Source organism: Mercenaria mercenaria, unplaced genomic scaffold (assembly GCF_021730395.1).
Source record: "Mercenaria mercenaria strain notata unplaced genomic scaffold, MADL_Memer_1 contig_3227, whole genome shotgun sequence".
NCBI classification, from domain to species: Eukaryota; Metazoa; Mollusca; class Bivalvia; order Venerida; family Veneridae; genus Mercenaria; species Mercenaria mercenaria.
The window spans coordinates 32,199-56,109 of NW_026461347.1; the positions used below are offsets into that span (position 1 = coordinate 32,199).

The 23,911-nt window shown below is 34.1% G+C and overlaps 1 protein-coding gene across 1 annotated transcript; it reads right to left on the reverse strand.

The window, feature by feature from the left end:
* Window positions 1-6,543: 6,543 nt before the first annotated feature.
* Window positions 6,544-22,958, reverse strand: LOC123526590 (alpha-(1,3)-fucosyltransferase fut-3-like). Its single transcript, XM_045305834.2, has 2 exons — window positions 21,748-22,958; window positions 6,544-7,569 (listed from the first exon to the last, which is right to left on the reverse strand). Exon 1 carries the CDS (start codon window positions 22,888-22,890, stop codon window positions 21,778-21,780), a length of 1,113 nt encoding a protein of 370 aa, XP_045161769.2. The 5' UTR covers window positions 22,891-22,958; the 3' UTR covers window positions 6,544-7,569; window positions 21,748-21,777.
* Between the last annotated feature and the right edge of the window lie 953 nt (window positions 22,959-23,911).

Genomic DNA, 23,911 nt, shown 5'->3' on the forward strand with positions numbered 1-23,911 from the left:
ACACACGTATCTCCACAAACAACAAACATGTACTAAATTTTGTATTTATTTTGTATCTGTATTTCCGTGTTCGTCGCTGGAAACCCATGTTGGCGAGTGATCTACAGGAATGGTACTTTTAGAATCAGGATAGTGCAAGATACAGATGATGCTCAGATTTTAGAAGCGTCCTTGCTTTTAGCGTGCCCGATACACAGCACCAATTCTCGGGCGGGACCTTCATCCTACTATTAGAAGGAGGAGCGTTGAGTGTAACATACGGCTTCTGATTTCGTAGTCCTCAATGCAACCACTGTACCACTGCTAATTATACAAATTATAGCTTGATCATTAGAAATTTGGTTAGACGCAAAAGGACTTAACAGGCAGTTCGTACTACAAAAAGGGAAGACTACTACAGTTGTGACCGTACAAAACAAATGTTCCAAACAGGAGCATGGATTTGTTTTTGTCAACAGGCTTAGGTTCTCGGGGTACTGAAAACCTTGATTTACATAAAACAAGTCTTAACATTCTATATCCTCGGACCGTCTACAAACACTAAACCTAAGTATACACGAAATGAAAACAGCGTGAAATTAATATGTTTAATTGACAATCATGTTGGAAAGCGACGCGAAACCAATGTATTACAGGTGATATAGTAATTAATGGCACTGAACTTCAGACGTTTATTAAAAATAAAGATCTTTCTTTTAAGGGGACACATATTGCTACATTCACAGTTCATACAGAAATGAGGAAGGGGTGCATATTCAAGAAATTGATGGTGGGAAGATAAAAAACATATTTCTAAACTGATATGATATTGATGGACATATTCAGTACTTTGTGGATAAGGATGTGGTACTATGAATGTAATAGGTCTTTGTGAAAGTACATTCAACACAATATATTAAGCTTTTGTATAAGGAAAGAACAGGTTTTTTTTTACAATACCAGTGTTACAAATAATGTTGAAGGGATGAGAATTTCTTTCTAACGCATCAGGTTTGCTTAAACATGTAAAAAATAACGCCACGTCATTTCAACTCGGGATGGACGCCATCTTTCTCATTGATAAAAAATGTAAACAACAAAATCAGAATGGGATTAGCATTGCAAGGGGATAACATGACATTCTACACAATGAATACCTTAGAACAGATATGTAAGATGCTACACAGGTCTGGTGGGTTAAATGCATAACGTCGATCACTTGAAATTGATCTTGAAAAGGTGGTTAATTTTAGTTTATTTACATGGTTTTTAATTTTCCACGACTTCTCGGCGATTCACTGCAAAAAGAATTACTGCGACGGACGAACGGTAACTCTAATAAACAACGGGAGACAACTTAGGTGTCAGCACGTGTATGATTTTTAAAAAAACATGTCGATGATTATAATTTCTTATCAAATAACGAATCCTATTCAGATATTCGTCTTTAATATCAGAATATTATTAATTTATATGGACATTTATCAAAAAATATTACTTACAGTGGACTACTTTGCGCATCAAACTGGTTTCCGCTTCAGTTGTGAGGCACAACCGTTATACTTTTTCACAACAATAACAAAACACAAAATGAATCAATAAAGTCACTTATGAACCGATTGCTACTTAGATCAGTGTAAGTATAGTTGTTGTTACAACATTATACTTGTTCATTACGTTATGAGATAAAGTTTTTCTTGAAGTGTATAATCCATTAATAGAGATTTTCAGCTTACTTCGACGCATACTGCGGACCACGGACTGCGAACTTACCATAGGGGTTTTCTCAAACTGTATATACGTTTTTTATGCAAAACTGAGCAGCGCCATATTTAGCACGTAATACGTACTATCCGAGAAAAGACAGTTATAAGATATATTAATATCCTTTGTATTGTATATATGAATTACCGATATACATGTATTTCGTCTTACAAGCATTCTTAACAGTGTGGGCGCATTTAAAAAATATCGTTTCATCTTTTATATCTTTTTTATTAATGTATCTACACAAATCTTTCGGCTACCGTATTTATAAACAAGACACCGCAAACTTATTCTTTTTATCCCCCACCCATTGAAGAAGGAGAGGGGTATATTGTTTTGCAGATGTCGGTCGAGCGGTCGGGCGGAATGTAGACCAATCCGTTTCCGGATGATAACTCAAGAACGCTTTGGCCTAGGATCATGAAAGTTTATAGAAAGGTTGGTCATTACCAGCAAATGATCCCTTTTGATTTTGAGATCTGTATGTTAAAGGTCAAGGTCAAAGTGACCCTGAATAGTTAAACGGTTTTCGGATGATGACTCAAGAACGCTTGGCCCTAGGATCATGAAAGTTGATAGGGAGTTGGTCATAACCAAGAGATGACCCCTATCAATTTTGAGGTCAGTATGTCAAAGATCAAGGTGACCCTAAACAGTTAAACGGTTTCCAGATGATAACTCAAGATTGCTTGGGCCTAGGATCGTTAAAGTTAATAGGGAGGTTGGTCATCACAAGCAGATGACCCCTACTGATTTTGAGATAAGTAGGTTAAAGGTCAAGGTCACAGTGACCAGGAACAGTAAAACGGTTTCCGGACAATAACTCATGAATGCTTGGGCCTATACCGCTTGGGCCTATTATACGCTACTGAATTAATTCAGTTTTCCCAGCCACGTTATCAGGATATAAAAGATGGCTACTTAATAAATTTTTAAACCATATACCGTGAGTTTTCATGAGTTTAAATCTTTGTCCAAGTTTCCCACAACCGAGTATCTACACATACCATATGTATGCATGGGTTCGAAAAGGTACCCGACTAAAAAGGCTTTGTCAATAATGATTAAGGCTAGTCTCAACTGCTGAGCTGGTTGTTTCAAATGACCACACAGAATTGCTCAAATGGTGTCAAAAATATAATTTCGTTGACAATTCTATGCATACACTGGTCATAAAACATTTTTTAACATGATCTGAATTTGACCTTAGACACTTCCCATGCCTAATGTTCACAAAACAATTTTTGGTCTCCGCTTGGTTTTAGATCGACATTTTGACAGCCAGTTTTGATAGTACTTAAAGATTAAATTCCTGTTGAAACTGATAATCCATACTAAGTAGACACTTAAGATAGTAAATTTAAAACAACCTTTGTTACATGCAATTCTGATATCAGATTATGAAAATAAGAAGAGGCTATTTCCTTTGTTTATTCCAAAACATGCTGATACACGACTAATTGAGTATGTTTTAGCTAAAAAATGGTAATGTATTGGATCACGTTCCGACGGGGTTGAAAGAAACATGTATGAGAACTTCCTGTATGTTTAGACAAAGTGTTGAAGTAAATCATTCAAGATATTTCAGTAAAACTGCTATTTTATCGAACATTAGATACAATTATCAAAATTAATGAAAAACATTAACCTTTTTCGTATAGAAGTATACGAGAACACGGTATTGATACTGTGCAACAAAAATTAAACGGGCTTTCATTTCATTCAGAATGCTTTATTATTTTTTTTTTCACAATAATATTTTGTACCGCATTTTTTTTTTTTATTTTGTTGCTAGGAAAAAATAGTCTAGGAATTGTATGGACGGACATATATTAAAACCAGGAATCGCCGTTATCTTCAAATCCATGTTTCAAGTTATAATTTTAATGCATGAACATATTAAGCTAAGGTATTGTAGTACAGTTGGTTTGAAACTTCACATGTCATGTCGTTCGAATCGCGCGGAGGTTAAGTAACGCCAGAAATGTCTCAAAATATAGAAACAAAATGTTAAAGCATACGGATAATTGAAGATCCTGCTTAACGCAAGTAAAATGCAACAGAGTATTTAGATGACATCTGCATATTGCTGTTACGTGTTTTAATTGTAGCCTGTTCACTATCCATATATTTTCAAACGTAGGTATTGCATAATAGCAGATAATTATATCACAATACACTAATATGTACATTTGTACAATGAAGGCAAAAGTTACTACACATATAGGTAAAAGAATCATATATACCCTAAGAATGTTTTCTTTTTTTGCGAACCTTTAAATATTTTGAGAAAACCCCTACTGTAAGTACGCAGTCCGCTGTCCGCAGTCCGCGTCAAAGTAAGTTGAAAATCTCTAGTTACGTTTAGATGATATTGCATTTACAACTTGTCTGACCCCGTTTTTCACGTGAATGACAGCAATCTCGTGCAACTCGTGCAAACAGAGTTATGAAAAGTATGGTGGAGAATTCAAGGACAAATTATAAATGACATTTAAGTGAGGATAACTGTATATTCGTCCAGTTTTGATCATTGACATTCCTGCTGTGTATTAGTAAGTTTTGTGAATAAGATTAGAATGTTACTTTTGCACATATACACATTGATTGGACCTCTCAACCAAATTTCATACCTTATTTTAGGAATTTTTAAGACAATACGTTTTTAAAAGTTTGTTGTGAATGTGTTTTGATATTTAAGTGCGTTGTAGTTCATGAATACCAAGTTGAAAATTAATAATGGAACCATTTCTAGGCTGTTATTGTAAGCCACTCGACTTCTGTAACGATAAATGTTTAATGTATTAAGGGGAATATACTCTTTTAGTTTTGAAATGTGGCATTCCTTGACCACCATATCTTTTTTTATGCACTACTTTGTAAACAAACTAAATATTATGTTTTAGCTTACATATGCAAAATGAAAAGAAAGACAGTGAACTTATTTCAATTTTTTCTTTAAATTAGAATCTGTAGGATATTGATAAATGTTTGGACAAGGTAAAGCACTATTATTTTCACACAAAAAATATTAATTGTTGACTTTGAATGTACACAATAAGTCGTATGTAATTCAACAATAACTTTCTTGTTTCAGTTTTTCTCATTTTTATTTTTGTGAGCAATCCTTTGTGTACTTATAGCAGTTGAAACAGTATCCATTTCATGTACCAAAACTTTGTACTTTTTTGCAGGTAAATGTTATCATACCCCACCCACTTTTTTCTAATTTCAAAGTATGCGTCCCCTTAAATTGAAGTTTGGTCATAATTATGTAGTTAGAATATTGGTTTTTGTTTCTAAACTATTTTAAAACTGCCATTAAAGAAAAACAGATGTCATCGTCGGTAATCGAACCCGGGTCGCCGCGGCAGTAGTGAATTTTCCCGCTGTCGTTATACCAATACCGCTATGGGGGATTTAATGTTTAATAACTCTTAAATATAGAGAACGTTTACCTCGAGTGAAGCGTTACAAACGTTTTTCGATTTCCATCGAAAAAGTAGTAAAATATCTAATTCTCATGTGTTTCCATAACATATAGTCTGTCAGTAATTAAGTTTCAAAGCACCATTAATAAATATAGCATTAATTTCCGGATATCTAATATTATTTTGCTGTTGAACGATCTACATTCCAGTGCCTTTAAAAAGGGCTGACGGGTACTAGGTAATCATTTATAAACACCAGTAATGTTACATCAGGTAACTGTTTATCTTGTAAAGTTGACGCGCGCTGAGTTATATAACTTGATAGATGTGTGGTGGTCTAGTGGTAACATGCTTGATTGTCAATCCAGAGGTCCAGGGTTCGAATCCCGGTCCAGGCACTGAAAATTTCTAAGAAGCTCTTTAGTGTATCTCACCTAACTGAGAGGCCTGTACTGGTTCTTCCCAAGAAAGACGGTTCGCGTGTATCGGTGCTATACACCGGGCACGTTAAAGAACTAGAATGGCTTTTCGCAAAATTAGTCGGACAGACCTGTATCTGAAAAGGAGTTCTCCTATCTGTTATGGAGGCTTTATTTCACTCTATCCCTGTGGTCAGATCATGACAAGAGCGCTATATAAATCTGGTATAGTAATAATAATAATAATAATAACTTGCACAACTAGGATGTAATATAACTTGCACTCCTACACTTACTTTAAAATACAGAAACATACCATACACAAAGTGTCAATTCCTGAGAGACGTCATAATCTCGATTTTTAATATACAATTAATGTAAACAATTAATCGCGCAAAGAGGTCAATACTTTACATTGCATCTTTATGTATCTCATAACGTTTCTTTTCTTTCTATTTACCGCTCGAAGATTTTGACAAAATATAAAATAAAACAAGAGCTGTCGGAGGAGAACAATGCTTGACTATTCAAAAAGCCTTGTAAAATGAATAAAAATAAATATGAGAAAGCGGCATAATGTTGTGAAAATGCATAACAGTAAAACAGCGTTATGGACCCTTCTGCGACCACAGTGAACAAAGTGTGAGGTTTCAATCAATTCTCCTTAGTTGGAACTGCGATACCATCTTACATACAAAAACCGATGCCAAAAAGTGGCATAATTTTGTGCAACAGCAAAATAGCGTCATAGATCCTATACAATGTTAGCCAGTTTATTTCAGTGAAATAGTCTGTAAAGCTAGAATCCAATCCCACGGATAGTGATTAGCTTACATAAACATACAAATTATGCGGTGATGGCCTTAACTGGACACTATAATTTTCTCATATAGATATACAGACTGAAAATTTAGACGCAGGATATTCCACAGTCTAAATTCAGAAAATGTCACAAACATCTTATATTTGCAGAGCTTGGTACAATAAAAAGTGAGGGAGGATAAAAAGTCCGTGTTCTATGCCACCATTACAGCTCAGTGTCACAATATGTAGGCAGCGTACTAAAGATTAATCGTTGCTACAACGATAATCCTACATGCAGTTTATCTTTGCACCTGTTTGACACAAGTTAAAAGTATCATTGAAATATTTGTATAGTTAAGTGATAATAAATAGTAAAATCATTTTAATTACGGACGTACCTACGGTAATGTAAAATGATAAACGGAAATTCAAAATTTTCAAGACTCTTTATCAGAGATTAGATTTACACTGTCACAAAAAAGCTGATGATTTCCCAAAACCTTACAAAATATGGAATTTCGTTAATTGGGCTATCGGTTTTTTATGTTTCGTGCAGGATATACTAAAATTTTATCGTAATGTCACGAAAACAAAATCGCAATTCTCCAAAATCGGCGTTTTTCGGACATGTCACTAGAGATTTCAGCATTGTTTGAAACTGATTGCACTTGACATTAAGATCATGCTTATACGGGATACGTTTGTATGTAATAATAGAAAGTATTGCACAAGGAACATGAATTGTTTTTACATCTATCATCATGTAATGGACCCGTCCTAGTCTTTGCGCGGGGATCACGTTATAATAGGGGTTTGTATGATAAATTGCAATCAAAACCAAATACTAGTATTGTCTTGTTCAGTCAACGAAGGAGACTTTGAGAGCCCCTATTGGAATAATTTCAGTCATAGGCTATAACCTGGATAGAACAAACGGCTTCCTCAAGCATGCTGGATGGCTTCTCCATATGCCGACATGAAGAAGACGCAAATGTCAAGTGCATTGAAGTCAACGATCTGAATCACCCCGCTTTAATGAATAGGTGTCCACACTATTATGCTTTACATCAACTGCACGTGTATCATCTACATAGCTACAAGAACGATATATCTAGCCCAAGTTTCTGAAACAACCACCAGTTTCTATCTCTTATCATTTTGTTCACAATCTGAAAAAGATAATATAAAATATTGCGAATTACACATAATCTGAATGAGATATAAAAGGGCATTTGTTTTATCAATATAATTCCCTGAATCAAAAAAGAAAAAAGAAAAACAAGAGCGAAGGCAGCGATGAGTTCTTAAAACTGTCCAGATGCAAAACCTTGCAATACTTTTTGAAACCATGAATAAAACTTTACAAAACTTGAGTCACTGTAGAAGAAACAAAAGTCATAATTTTAGATTACATAAACAGAAACATGCACTAACATGCAAGAAAAAAAAACGTTATCATAAAACGATTGACCTCGACGCTATCACTAGAACAGATTGAATGAACTTTGAATGACAAACAGGTAGTGAAGTAAAGTTTTGTTATGGATAAATTCAGATTGTATTCCACAAATGGTAACGGTAATTTGACGAGTTAATCGTTTTTTAGAATTACAGAGTAGACCCAACTATAAAAAAGATGCAAAACGCTAAATAATTGTATGATTTATAGACTATATAGACACATGCATTATTTGTTTGTCCGTCTTTTTGGGGTTAAACGTCACATCGAAACAATTACAGGTCACATTGCAACTTTCATGGTGGAGGAAAAGCCCTAATGCCCCTCCGGTCATTATTCCGTCACGGGCGGAAACCTGGATAGTACCCCTGACCATCCGTAATCCAGAAATTATACCTAGTCAAGTGTATAAACTAAAAGATACCAAAGACAAAAATTTCAGAGACAAGAAAGATGCCGTAAATACAGATCGGATAAGAGAGGCAGGAATTTCGGAAAAAACTTTTAAGATTAAATAGAGATTTAAACACGTTATATTGAGAGTTGCATGCATGATATATAACCTGAAAGTTGATAGATACCACGTTTGTAAACATCCCGATGGAAGCAGCACTGTTAAATGTATTTCTAGTATTAATTGACAGAGTTTGTTTCTTATCTTTCTAATGACATGCTCAAATGACTCTAGTCCTGACATCTGACATCCAGGTTTCTTTGAAATATTGAAAACTGTCGTATAATGTTGTAGAGACTGTACCTAAACAATTCAAATTCGGATTTCCTTTTTATTAATGAGGAAGTTAGCTAGGTGCACTGAATTTCTAAAAATAATTATTCTTATCAAAACAAAAATATCTGACACTTTAGGAATGTGCGTATAAGAGTATCCGAAGTAAAATGTTCAACTCTGTATTTTCATTGATATTGCAAGTTCACTAATGGATGCTTATACAAGCACAAATTATCACATTAAAACGACATAAATTAGATAAGTTCACAAAGCTGTGAAACTCTGTCTTCTGGCATTGTTGTCATATTTAATCTTATCATTAACGCATGTAATCTTTACATGCGTTAATGATTATGACAAGTGTCCTTATTTGTTTGCTATAGTAAATGCTAATTCTGTTAGCTAGTAAATGTCTAGTTTAACCCTTACAATAGTTGCCAGGTAAATATTGCAAAAAAAAAAATACACAAAAAAAACCAACAAACAAACAAACCGGGATGTAATGTGGTGGCTAGATATTTCTCTCAGAGATTTAAGATTTAAAATATTATTCAAAACTTTATATTTCATGAATTATAAAAGTCAGACAAGATTGTCAAATCTTCAGTTGCTACAGGGTATGAACATGATCAGGGGGAGCAGCCTATGTGACGGGCTAGGGTCGACATGGTCCCGCTCTAATGAGCTGAAACTCCATAAGCATTATTAAAAGCTAGGTTGAAATACGTTTATAACTAAGAAATGTTGTTAATAGTTCAGTAAATAGAACTGTTTTAAAAGGCTAATTGAACATTGATTATATCTTAGAAATTCGACTGACCATCATAGGTAATTATGCATTGCTCGTCGTAGGAAATAACAAGAGCTGTCACTAATAGTGACAAATGCCCCCGCAGCGTCTTGACCTTTGACCTGGTTACCTTGACCTTTGACCTGGTGACCCCAAAGTCAATAGGAGTCGTGTACTCAATAAGTACTATCAGCATGTGAAGTTTGAAGGTCCTGTGTGCAGTGGTTCACGAGTGAAAAGCCTTCATGCAAAAAGTTAACAGTGGCCCCTGTGACCTTGACCTTTGACCTGGTGACCCCAAAGTCAGTAGAGGTTGTGTACTCAATAAATACTATCAGTATGTGAAGTTTAAAAGGTCCTGGGTGCAGTAGGTTGCAGATAAAGTGCCTTCATGAAAAAATTCAACATTGGCCCCTGTGACCTTGAATTTTGACCTGGTGACACCAAGGTCAACAGGGTTCGTGTACTTAATAAGTACTATCAGCATGTGAAGTTTGAAGGTCCTGGGTACAATGGTTCGCGAGTAAAGTGCATTCATTGGTCACTGTGACCTTGACCTTTGATCTGGTGACCCTAATGTCAGTAGGAGTCGTGAACTCAATTAGTACTATCAGCAGTGAAGTTTGAAGGTCCTTGGTGCAGTCGTTCGCGAGCAAAATGCCTTCATGCAAAAGTTAACGTTGGCCTTCATGCAAAAAGTTAACGTTGTGACGAACGAACGGACGGACAGTTGAAAACTAATATGCCTCCCTTCGGGGGCATGAAAAAATATTAGAACTGTCATAATGGTGTTGTGTTTTAAAGACAAACTTCAGGTGCAGGCCACTACGTTACAACGTACTTTTATGGCGCCGCAGACAGGATGTCGAACTTTTACAATGGGTTGTCGCAAGATCATGCGTATGCTTACCACTACAACGACACGCCGAGAACGAAGTGATGGCGCTAACATATTTTACTGCAATTCAGATGAAAACGTGATAAATGGACATAGCATGCACAATATCACAAATATTGAAAGGAAAGCATTTTGTTGAATGAAAAGCTGAAACAATAGAATGTTACATGATATTAATTTGCAGAACTTTAGAAAATTTTAGTGCATGGAGGAATGAAGCCACAACTTTCGAGTTGGATATGGTACGATCAAACGATGTTTACATCCCCTTTGGTGGATATCGTTACGATGGCAGCGGACTTGTTTAAGAAGCTACGGATTGTGAACCACCGTCTGCTGAAACTTTGGTCGTTTAATGTCATACTATGGTCGGAACTATGGTAATGCGCAGTAGATGTCACATTTCACAAGCCAACTTGGAACACAAACGGAAAATTTCTCACATTGCATTTGTTTATCTTTATTCTTTTTATCACTTATATTTTTAAGCAAGTTGTTTTATTCTATCAATTGTTCTTTTTTTTTCATCCTAGACTAGTACATTGCTTATGGTTAAAATATCATATATATTTAAACATCTTAATATGATATTCAAAAATGTTAATCTCAATAGAAACGATACTATAAAACATGTTAATGTGCAGAACAAAATGTGTTAAAATACAAAGTAATAAGCTTTAATGTAATGTTAAACAGAATTTATATTGGGCTTTTTAATTTCAGAATTTGATGTCAGTATTTGTACCTATTGCTTCAGAATATCAGTGAACACACATATATTGAATGGAATCCCTACGCAAACTAGCGCATTCTAAATATGGAGAATGGAAATGACTTTCATTGCATACAAATGAATAGGACTATACCGAATAATGAATGATACGTACACATATGAAATGATATTTACTGTATAACCTTGTTCTGTGTTAAGTGATTACTAATTGGTATGTTCTAGCTTTGTTGATCTAGCATATCACTTAATTTTTGAAACATAAGCTAGTAGGGATTGCTGTTCATTTGATTTTGTTGAGACATGCAAGGGAACGAACAATTAAAGGAACTTCTCTTGTATCCTTAATTGGCGTGTCCTGTTATATTGACAACATTATTCAATTTCCTTCCCTAAAACTATGCTATACACCTAAATACACCTTTAATACATCGATCTTCCAGACTTCTACCATTTTGCTATTTATTTTCATCATACAGACATTTCAACCATTCGTATTCAAAACTTTACATTTCATCAATTATAAAAGTCAGACAAGATTGTCAAATCTTCAGTAGCTTAAGGGTATGAACATGTACATATAAGTGAATTCTTTTCTACGTATCCTTATTAGTGGTCAGGAAGTTAGATAATGTGTCTGTTGTTTTCCCGTATAATCCCATATAAACTCAATATACTTTGTGATCAGTGGGAGCAGCCCAGGTGACGGGCTAGGGCCGACATTGTCCCGCTCTCATGAGCTGAAACTCAATCAGCATTGTTAAAAGCTAGGTTGAAATACGTTTATAACTAACAAATGTTGTTAATAGTTCAGTAAATAGAACTGTTTTAAAAGGCCAATTGAACATTGATTATATCTAAGTGTTACGTCAGAGGGTAACAATTTCTCGTTACAGTGAATAAAAGTAACAGAAAGACAAACCAGCAACTATAACAATAACAAGTTTTTATTCATGAAATCCAAATTGCTTTGAAAATGACAAAAAAACTTTAAAATCCAATCTAATAACTAAAATAGTCCAAATCCTGTCCAGGTCAAATTTAAATCCAGTCAGAATGAATTCCACAATGTTTCACACAGTTCAAAAGTAATAAGCAAAATTTATAATTCCTCTCTTCAAAGATAACTTTTTAAATCCAGAAATTTTTAATATAAATCCTTCAAATCATCCTTCCAAATATTAAATATCCAAACTGGTAATAGTTTGTATTAAGAAATACAGGAAAGTTTCATCAATATCTACAGTTTAACTTCTTAGGTTATTAGGTTCTGTTTTAATCTAAAACATCTAACTATATATTGTATCATGGAAGGTTCCAGAATTTTCAGGTAACAATAAGAATTAAAAGAAATTTACGGACAGTCTTTTCTAAAAAAAACCTGACATACACTGTTTATCAATAACTGAACCATTACTGACAGAATTTTCTAGATTAAAGGAGAATGTTATAGTAAATACAGTATAATGTCTTAAAACAAGGTCAGTAAACAATGTTTTGCCTCAGGAAAAATATAAAAAAATCTATACATAACACCTCCCCACCTAAAGAAAAAGAAAGTTTGATAAAACTTTCTTTTAATTTCAGCAAGTTTACAACATATCATACAACTGAAACATACATAATGCATGAAAAGAAATATATCAGTTTTACAATTATCACACATATACTAAATACATGTATATCATTTTCACAATTATAACACATAAAATTATTATATCATTTTTACAGTTATAACACATGCACTAAATAACAATATTTATAACATATAGAACCCTTGGTTCAAATCCTGGATAGGGCATCTGCTATAAGACTATCTTTGCCCTTGATGTGCTGAATATCCAAGTAATACTCTTGGAGTAAAAGACTCCATCTAAGCAATCTCTGACTTTTGTTTTTCATTTTGTTAATGAAAGTGAGAGGATTGTGGTTACTGAAGACAACAATAGGGTATGTGGCTGCACTTAAATACACTTCAAAGTGCTGAATAGCCAAAATAAGAGCTAGACACTCTTTTTCAATAGTAGAGTAATTTCTCTGATGTTTATTGAACTTCTTTAAGAAATAACAAACAGGATGATTGATTAATCCAAGAGTTGTCTTCTTGTAGCAATACCCCTCCAGCACCAATATCACTAGCATCTACTGTTAACTTAAAAGGTTGGTCAAAATTTGGTGCCAAAAGAACTGGTTCACTCTTAAGAATGGCCTTCAAATTTTCACCTGATTTTTGACAATTATCATTCCAGATAAATTTTGACTTTTCAGAAAGTAAATTGGTTAAAGGTTCAGCAATAGAAGAAAATTTGGACAAAATTTTCTGTAATATCCAGCCATTAGTTGTCTTTTATTAGTTGGAACTGTAAAATCAGAGATTGATTCAACCTTAGCATCTATAGGTTTTACTTGACCCTGTCCCACAACATGACCTAAAAAAGTAACACAAGCTTTACAAAATTCACTTTTTGATAAATAAACTGTCTACTTTGCCTCACTGACCCTCTTGTAGAAATCCTTGATGGTCTGTAGATGACTTTGCCAAGTGTCGTGGTGTATGATGACATCATCAATGTATCCATCACATCCTTTAAGTCCAGAAATAATGGAATTTACAAGTCGTTGGAATGTTGCAGGCGAGTTTACCTGCATACCTTATGGCATAACTTTGTAATGAAATAATCCAAATGGTGTAACCATGGCTGAAACTTGTTTAGCTTTTCTGTGAGAGGAACTTGCCAAAACCCTTTTAACAAATCAAATTTTGTTACATATTTTGCCTGTCCAATTTTATTTATACAGTCATCAATTCAAGGTATTGGAAATGAATCTGTTTTTGTGACACTGTTAACTTTCCTGTAATATGTACACAGGCGTTAGGATTTGTCAGATTTTGGAACAAGAATACATGGGAAACTCCATTCACTGTTACTGTGTTCAATGAAATCATTGTCCAACAAATATTGAATTTCTTCTTTTAGATGATTTTGTTTTGTTGGGTTCATTCTATATGGATGTTGTTTAATTGGTGTGGAATCTGTAAGTTCAATGTCATTAAAATTTTTGACAATTCTAGAAGGTACATCCGGAAATAAATATTCATATTCATGGATAAGTTGTTTCAGCTGCTCTCTATGTTGAGGTTCCAAATGTGAAAGTTTTTCATCAAGGTGTTGAAGAATGTCTGAATTTTGAAGTTTTGTGTGACCATGGACAGTGCTGTTTTTTTGTTCAAACTTACATTCAGTTGAATTATCAATTTCCTCACAAACAGGTACACTAAAACTAACAGGATGTGGGACAGAGTTATCTCTATCAATGTATTCTTTTAACATATTTATATGACAAAGCTGCTTTTGCTTGCGCCTCCCAGGAGTGTTAATGATGTAACTTAGATCACTTCACTTCTTGTAAACAGTATAAGGATCATAATATCTAGCTTGTAATAGTTTACCAGGGATAGGTAAAAGTGCCAAAACTCTATCACCTGGTTTAAAAGTTCTTTCTACAGCACATTGATCATACCTTGATTTCATTTTATTTTGAGCAGATTGCAAATTTGAACGTGCCAATTCACATGCTTTTGTCAATTTAGTTCTGAAGTCAGAAACATATTGAAGCAAATGTAAAGAACTGTCATCTTCTGAAAGAATTTTTTCTTTAAGTAATTTTAAATGTCTACGGATAGTGTGACCAACCACTAATTCAAATGGACTGAAACCAAGTGATTCTTGTACAGCATCTCTGACCGCAAATAACAAAAAATGAATACCTTCATCCCAGTCTTTTTCTGTATCAAAACAATATGTTCTAATAATATTTTTCAATGTCTGATGAAATCTTTCTAAGGCACCTTGACTTTCTGGGTGATAGGCTGAAGATTTGTATTGTTATATGCCTAAGCTATGTAATACTTGTTGAAATATGTTAGAAATAAAATTACAACCTTGGTCAGACTGTACAGATTTTGGTAGACCAACAAATGTGAAAAATTTAGTTAAAGCTTTCACAATGGATTTAACTTTAATGTTTCTTCAGGAAAAGCTTCAGGAAATCTTGTTGAAGCACACATAATTGTCAGAAGGTACTGGTTCCCTGATTTGGTTTTAGGCAAGGGACCAACACAGTCTGCTATTATTCTACTGAAAGGTTCATCAAATGAGGGTATTGGCTGGAGATGTGCCTTAGGTATTTTCTGATTGGGTTTGCCTACTATTTGACATGTATGGCAAGACCTACAAAATTTAGACGCATCAGATTGCAAATTAGGCCAACAAAAATGATTCAAGATCTTTTGGTATGTTTTATTTACACCGCAATGACCTGACATGGGCGTTTCATGAGCCAGAGAAAGAATTTCCCCATTCATCATCTACAGGAACATCTGGTGGCCGCCATTTTCTCATCAAAATCCCATGTTTAGCAAAATAGCAGACAGGGACCTGTGAAGCTTCTTCTTCACTAACAGCCTTTTGAAATTGTAACGAAATTTCAGGATCATTGTTCTGTTCCTGAATAAGCTGTGACCTTGACAGCGAGTTTTGACCTTGTTCATTAAAAAGAGAATGATCAGAGAAGTTGTCAGAGTCTGATTGTTGAACAGTCAGATTTGAAGAAACAGCATTATCTGTCTCAGAATTAAATGTTTCATTGATAATAGTATCAGACAAATCAATGTCTGACACAAGATCACTCTCAACGGCTTTCTTAGCCATAGAACGGCTAACTGCACAAGAAGGGTAAATGTCAAGAATTTCCTGTTCAACAGGATCAGGTTTTTGATCCAAACAAGGTGTGTCAGTTACAAGTGGATTTACCACAACCTTATCTCCAGCTAGGTCATTTCCTAACAATAAATGGACACCTTTAAACGGTAAATCAGGTCTAACACCCACAGTCACAGGGCCAATAACCAAATCTGAGGTTAAATAAACATTATGGAGGGGTACAAAACAAAACCACACTCCATCCCTTGAATAAGTACATTTGTACTAGAAGTCTTCTCAGAAAAAGGCAGAACATCTGCACGAATAAGAGATTGAGAAGCTCCAGTATCCCTTAGGATTTTAATAGGAGTAGACTGGGTAGAATCACCGATAAGTGATATAGAACCATCAGATATGAATGGCTCATAAACCTCTATAATAGAATCAGACTGGTGTCCTTGACCCCTATAACAGTATTAAAATCAGAACAAGGCTGGGGTTTAGACTTAAGAGAGGTAAGGCCAGTACGTCTTCCCTCGTCTCTTCCCTGCTTCCTCTTTAGAGAAAAACATTGAGAGATAATGTGTCCAGGTTTCCTGCAGTAACTGCAAGTAGGTAGAGACAAGGGTTTTTCAGCAGGTTTATAACCTGAATTTTCAGCAGGTGTATTACCTGAAAATTTTGACTTATGAGAACCTAGAATTATTTTGTGGAAAATATGGTTTCTTGTTCAAATAATTCGGTTTGTTGAAGGAAATTCTATGAGTTAAAGTATAATCATCAGCCAATCTAGCAGCCTCTTCTAAATGTTCAACCAGTTTTTCATCCAGGAAAGTTTGACCTCGGTGACAACCCACTTTTTGAATTCTTCAGTTAACATCAACTGCCTTTGTTTGTCATAGCTAGTACCTATCTTCTTTAATGTACACCACCTATCAAATAACTGCTCTTTAACTCGGGCAAACTCAACGTGAGTCTGGTCAGACTCCTTTCTGCAATTTCGAAATCTTTGCCTGTAAGCCTCAGGAACGAGGCCATAACCGTTCAAGATAAAAAATTTCACATAATCATAATTTGAATTTTGTTCTACAGACAGCTGTGTATACATTTCACGGGCTTTGCCAGTCAAAACACTTTGTAAAAGTAGACTCCAATTTTCCTTAGGCCATTTAAGATTTTCAACTATTTTCTCAAAATGCATGAAATATTTGTCAACTTCTTTCTCCTGAAATGGTGGAACTAATCTGATATGTTTGGTGACATCAAAGTGAGGACTTGGAGGTTCTGCACTTCTACTTGCCAATTCTAACTTTTTAATTTCTAATTCATATTGCATTTGTTTTTCTCTCTCTCTCTCTCTCTCTCTCCATTTCTAACTTTTTCTCTTCTAACCGTATTCTTTCTTCCCTCTCCCTTTCTCTTTCTTGAAAATCTAACTTTAATTGCATTTCTCTTAATTTCAAATCTAGCTGAGTTTCTACAATAAATGACTCTGCAGAATAATCAAAAATATCTTCATCCATGAGATACTGAACAACAATATTCTTAATTTCTTGATTGAGCATGGAATACTTTACTTAAGAAATATTATAATGCTTAGCAAGCAGAAGTAAATCAGATTCTTAGCTAATTTGAACTTCTCCTGGGATGGTTCAGCCACAAATTTATCAAATTCAAATGACATTTTGATAGCTGCTTGTATGTATACTGTACCAAAAATAAAGTCTAAAAAGTTTTCCAATACAAAATAATCTGTAATATTAAGCTGAAAAGTTTCAAGATATTAAATTCAAAACATTAAATTCAAAACTATAGCTGTTAATGGTTTATCCCGGACGAGCCCCCAATTTCTGTTACGTCAGAGGGTAACAATTTCTTGTTACAGTGAAAGACAAACCAGCAACTATAACAATAATAAAATTTTATTCAGGAATTTAAGTAAAAATCCAAATACCTTTGAAAATGACAAAAAAAAAAAAAAAAAACAACTTTAAAATCTAATCTAATAACTAAAATAGTCCAAATCCTGTCAAGGTCAAATTTAAATCCTGTCAGAATGAATTCCACAATGTTTCACACAGTTCAAAAGTAATATCCAAAATTTATAATTCCTCTCTTCAAAGATAACTTTTTAAATCCAGAAATTTTTAATATAAATCCTTCAAATAATCCTTCCAAATATTAAATATCCAAACTGGTAATAATTTGTTTTTAAGAAATACAGGAAAGTTTCACCAATATCTACAGTTTAGCTTCTTAGGTTCTTAGGTTCTGTTTCAGTCTAAAACATCTGACTATATATTGTATCATGGAAGGTTCCAGAATTTTCAGGTAACAATAAGTAAAAAAGAAATTACTACGTTACAAGGATTTATCTATTATAGGTTCATCAAAAGTTTTCAGAAATTGTAAGCTAAGTGTACTTTCAACACCTTGACAGAGTCTACATTAAAATCTATATCGTCTTTTGGTAAATTCAAACACAAAACAAGTTAAGAGTTTAAACCTAATGAAAATCTGAGTAAAAGAAAAACCACATGCATGCTCTTTATTTCGATCTTACAAAAAACAAAACAAAACAAAACAAAAAAAAAAAAAAAAACAACACTAACATTGTGTCAGGATGGACATACCGGGAACATTAACTATCAGAACAAATCAACACCCACTACAATATTTACAAATTTATTTACAGAAAACAATTATTTACAATGAATAAATGAAAAATGAAAGTAAAATCTTATTGTGAGAAAGAAAGAAAAAAATCTGAGCTCAGTAACTCTTTTAACAAGTATAAAGTCTTAACACTAACAGATGTTTTCGTTAACTTTGAACTTTAAGTAGCACAAAAATAAACAACATATCTTCAAGTAAAGTCCCTCTAAATCGTAAAAACGTTGACTCCGTTTTGGCTATGATGGTAGGTGATTGCATCCCTGAGCTGACTTCAGTGGATAGCAAAAATCGTCGTCTTTGCGGGTTACGGCCCAACCATGGGACGAAAGCTCTGCGCTGGGAAAATCACATCCAGGCGAGTGAAGACAAACGGACCTCGGGTATTGTACTTCCGGGTCGTGACCTCACCAGGTAAAAGTCGTCTGGTGGAAGAAGCTAAAATATATAACATATGGTAAGCACCATAGCAAAACAAATAAGTAAAGGCATAAAACTGATCCTTTGGGTATACCATACCTCCGTAGGCTCCCATAAATAATACGTGCTACTTATACAAAATATGAGTGCTACTAAGTTCATACGTCACATGATTAAAATACTTCACTTATTACTTCCATTTTTTCTAAAATTAATTACTTACAGGTCTAAGGTTAAAGTATGAAAAAGATACGAAAAGTTTATGATGAAAGATTATAGATAAGGAAATGATAAACTGCAGCTATTTTTTACAACAAAACATTAACGAAATGTAATGCAATTTAAACGTTATACAAAAGCTAGCATGAATATAATATCAATTTCAATTCAACAAAACGGACATTTTATCGATACGCTTTAGACTGGCACACAATAATTTCAAACTACAATAACAAATTACATACAAAGTGCTAGACTTGCCACATAGATTTATACATTACAATGCAATGCAGTAACGGCGTTCCATAATTAAGAACGAAATAACTGACATATAGTTATGATAAAGAGTACTTTACCATTATCCTGTTACACAAATTTCAGTACAAATCTTACAGCTTATAAAAACGAAACATTTTAGATTCCTATTTCGAAATTATTTACAAAAGTCTGAAAAAATTTAATAAATTATCCTGACATACTAAAACTAGCTGATCTCATGCCAGAAGTAAAAGTTACAAAATCCTGTAGAATGAACAAAAATTTACTAAATAAAAATTGTAATTCAAAAATTATACAAAAATCTATCAAATAAACTTCTTACCTCGATCGAGCATAAATTTTCCACCAAGAAAAATCCATTTGACGTAAATTCGTCTTATGTCGAAAATGGTGTGCATTAGGCATATCTAGTCCAGTCTGTTTGTAGGGTAATGTCCTGCCAAATACTAAATTTCATGGGACTCACGACATATGCGTGTACTCTGACTATTTGCATTTCCACGGGAATCACGATACAGCCGGGAAATCTGACTACTTTGGCGCGGATTTAAATTTGACAATTTAAGGCCTGTTAAAGTTGTTTTGGGGATAAAAACATAAAGTACTGAAGTTTATAAAGTATCAACTTTCTTATTGCTGAACCGAATTTAATAAAATTTACATGGAAATTTAAGTTATGAAATACAGAAAAAACATGAGCGGTATTTTATGCGTAAAATCAGACATTTACCTCAATAACTCAAAAATTTACAAAAAGATGATGCGATGCCTGCATTACACTACAGGTACATTGAGGCCCGTATGTCAGTTTGTGACAAACATTAACCTAAAAGAAGTTATTAAAGATAGTATAGTGTATAAAAACCTGTACACCATTTTACCTTCAATAAATTTCAACACACAAGAATGCATTTTTTAACAGAAGAATACACCCAAAGCAGCTAGTGAAACTTGTTTAAAGCATTGTCGGCATAATGAAAGCCCCAACCTATCCCTCATCTCCAAGCCACCTATCCCCGCCAAGAAAATATTTTATTTGTAAGGTATGTAGACAGTTATTATTTTGTCTAAACAAGGTTTCCCTAACTGAGAGCTAGTGCTTGTAACTTAAATATTTGCATAAGTCGAAATATTTATTAAACTTCCTAGCAAGAGAATCAAGACAAGTGATAAAATAGCGGATAAGTCTAAACATGTTAAAACTGTGCATGTTCTGTATCGATGGCAAGAATTTTACTTTTTGTCTAACTGATCAGTTGCTGGGAAAAGAGTACATTTATTCTGTTTCTTTCATCTTTGATCACTGCTGTTGGCTTTAGTTTATTGATTAATTAAGATTAGTCCCACCCCCTTACTCTTATCCTTGTTAATATTTTTCCTGACTAAATCAAATTGTCTGACCCAACATGTTTTCCAAAATGCGTTTCTTTTACGTGTTTATTCCGCCATAAATAAACCATATTTACACGGAACTGTTCGATAGCGGCTATCGTGGATTTATTCAATACTGGTAAATTTACACATTATAATTCCAAGCAGGTTTATACAGGGTTATTATTTTTGATAAGATAAATAGCCGAAAACAACTTATTCAGCTTGTTTTATGTGGTTTGCATGCTAAGTATAGGATACCCAAATAAAAAAAAGGTAGCGCAGGAAGGGTCGCGCAAGATCATGTCTCATAGATCACTTGAAGTCTGTTCTGTTACTATTTTTTCAGCACCAAGCAGTGCTTGGTCTGCAAAACTTACGACAAGCTACCAGATATTACATTGTCTTGCAATAGTAATTAGTTGTAAGTTGTTTGATATATATTGAGAGTTATTCCATGTTTAGCTCTATTCCATCCAGAGTAGAATGTTCAGGTGTCAGGGAGATATATCTTTTACACCCTTATTGTTTTATATAACTTATTTATCGAGTATTATAATTTATGTACATGTACATGTACGATTTGCGCAAATGTGTTTTGAACAAACGTTGCGCAAAGGTCACGAAGCGCATAGTCGCGCTGCTCGAAATTGAGTAAACGCTTTGCTGTACAAAGTTGCACCGTATAAAGATCGCACACGCAGTCACTATCACATGTCTGCGTACCACACTATTGTACAAGAGTAAGGCAATAACAGGTGAGAATGCTTTCCGTTTCATTAAAAAGAATGGCGTGTTCTGATTTGCTATTCTGAGAGTTGCTGATGATGTTGAATGAAATATAAGACAGTATCATGATCTTATGGGTTTGTTTTTTGAATAACATTATATGTTAATTTGCATGATTTTGTCGATTCGCCGTAAAACCCAACTCATTCATTTATAATTTGCATGAATAAAAATGCGACGCTGTCAAAGACAATGACCTTTATTACCATAATCTGTTTATTTAGTTTTGTATGTCCAACATAGGAGAATTTACGTATTATGGAATAAGTAACAAAACAATACTAACGGTTACTTTAGGACATATATCGTCCCTGATCTAGTTGGAGAAGCCAGAATAAACCTGCCTCTGATAACTGTTGCGACTGAGTAACTGACACAGTTCAAAGGAAATGCACGTCCCTTTGTCTTTGTATTTTGTCTTCCACTGAAAATAACTATTATATAAAGTTGCATTTGAACTCACTTTTTTCACATATTTTGTCAAAGATTTTATGTCTTTGAAGTCGTAAACATTTATATACGACCTTGGTATGACGATATTTTCACTTATATTCTTCCAGTTAACTATAGGAATCTGTTCCCGATTTAAAGCATTCCAGTATTTTTCTGTAACATAATCATTACACAATGAGTTTTCAAAAGCCAGGTAGAATTTATATTGTTTTAGAATCTCATCACAACTTTTATTCTCGGTTTTCATGACATTTTCACAAGGTCTATCATAGCATCCACCGTACATATCTACAGTTACATATTTTTGCATTTTATGAACTAGTTTATACCTTTCAGCTTGATCTTTACAATTAGATATCATCCCAGCTACTTCTCTTGTTTTCTCTTGATAAAAGTTTGTGTTTCCAGATAGTTCCCTGGCATCATTACTTTCTGAATAATTCAGCGTGTACTTGTGGCCATACAGCCACATGAGAGTAGCATCTTGTCTATACCATGCAGTCCAGTTGAACACTCCATTTAAGATCGCCGGATCCCAAAACATATTGCTTGGTGGTTCCATGTTGAAAAGAATCCAAACTTGATCAGGTCGACGGTAAGCTGGAAATGATACTGTTGTTTTTGTTCCAATTTCCCAATTAACTGACCTTGGAAAAAGATCATAATTTTGAAATATAACGGCGTCTGCAGTAGTAATTTCACTCTTATTTACTGTAAAAGTACACTTGCACGTATCTTTACAGTTTGACTGACATTTTTCAAAATATTCTATAATTGTGTCCGACAGAAAAGGTGTCCAAATTAGAATTTTCTTTGAAACGTTTTTGTTAACATTTCTTTCCAAGAAATAAGTAACAGACGGCTTATTTTCATCACTGGAAGACATAAATATCCGTATTATATATATCAAACAATATGAGAACAGACACACAAAGAAGCATTTGAAGCCGCTTTTATATCTTCTGTAAAACCGCATTGCAAAATCTTTCCTATCATTTAATTGTCGTACAAACTAGCAAGCATTTTATCAAACTATTGTTTGCCACATTGAATATATTTCGATCGCGTATGACGGCCTATCTCAAGATAGGTATCATTAGGCAGTAGCGTAGCCGTCGTTTGTTTTAAGTTGTTACAATACGTCACCGGTGCTACTCCCTCTAAATGTATATGAAGACAAAAGTCTTAGAATTAAAGATACATTTAAAAGCGTTTATAGAGGTCACCATTTAGAAATCAAAAATAGCGGTCTTTGTGGACAGGTGCTCAATAATTACAGGTAAAATTACACTATTTACAGTTAAACGAAAAGAGAAAGTAATGAAAGTATGCTAAACACGACTGATTCTGCCTTTGCGACCAGTGTAGACTATGATCAGCCTGCACATCCGTGCAGTCTGATTATGATCTGCACTGTCGCCATTCTATCAGAATTGTTTGACAAGCACCCTTTTTAACAGTTAGTGGTATTGTCCAAATTGAAAGAGGGACAAATTAATACTAGAAATTTAGCAGGGAAGGGCTAACATAGTGGTCTTTGTTTGGGAGTAGTTTTTAGCACAGGTTTGACACTACTTAATTGTTTGGAAGCTGTTTCTTACGAATTTGTAATGGAGTATCTATTGTAAAATGATATGAAAAAAATCTTTCGTTCATATGCAAACAAGCGCACTTCATAAATATATATAAATGAATAATTAAGTTCAAAAGAATACACATAAATCTAGTTCTATTACGTAAACAAAGATTATTTGTAGAGTACTTGAAAAACAGTTACTTGGTCGGCAAGGTTGTTTTCGCCTCAATGGAATTTTTCAGGCCAGGATCCCATGAGGACCTTGCGCCGAGATTCGGTAGATCAAGGTGCTGTTTTAATGGCCCTTTCATTATATTGTATATACATGTTCCTATCTTTAATGTAATGTCAGACAAAATTGTTATAATATCAGATGAATAAGACTGAAAACTAGTTTGAAACGGTTGTCTCTCTGACGCAT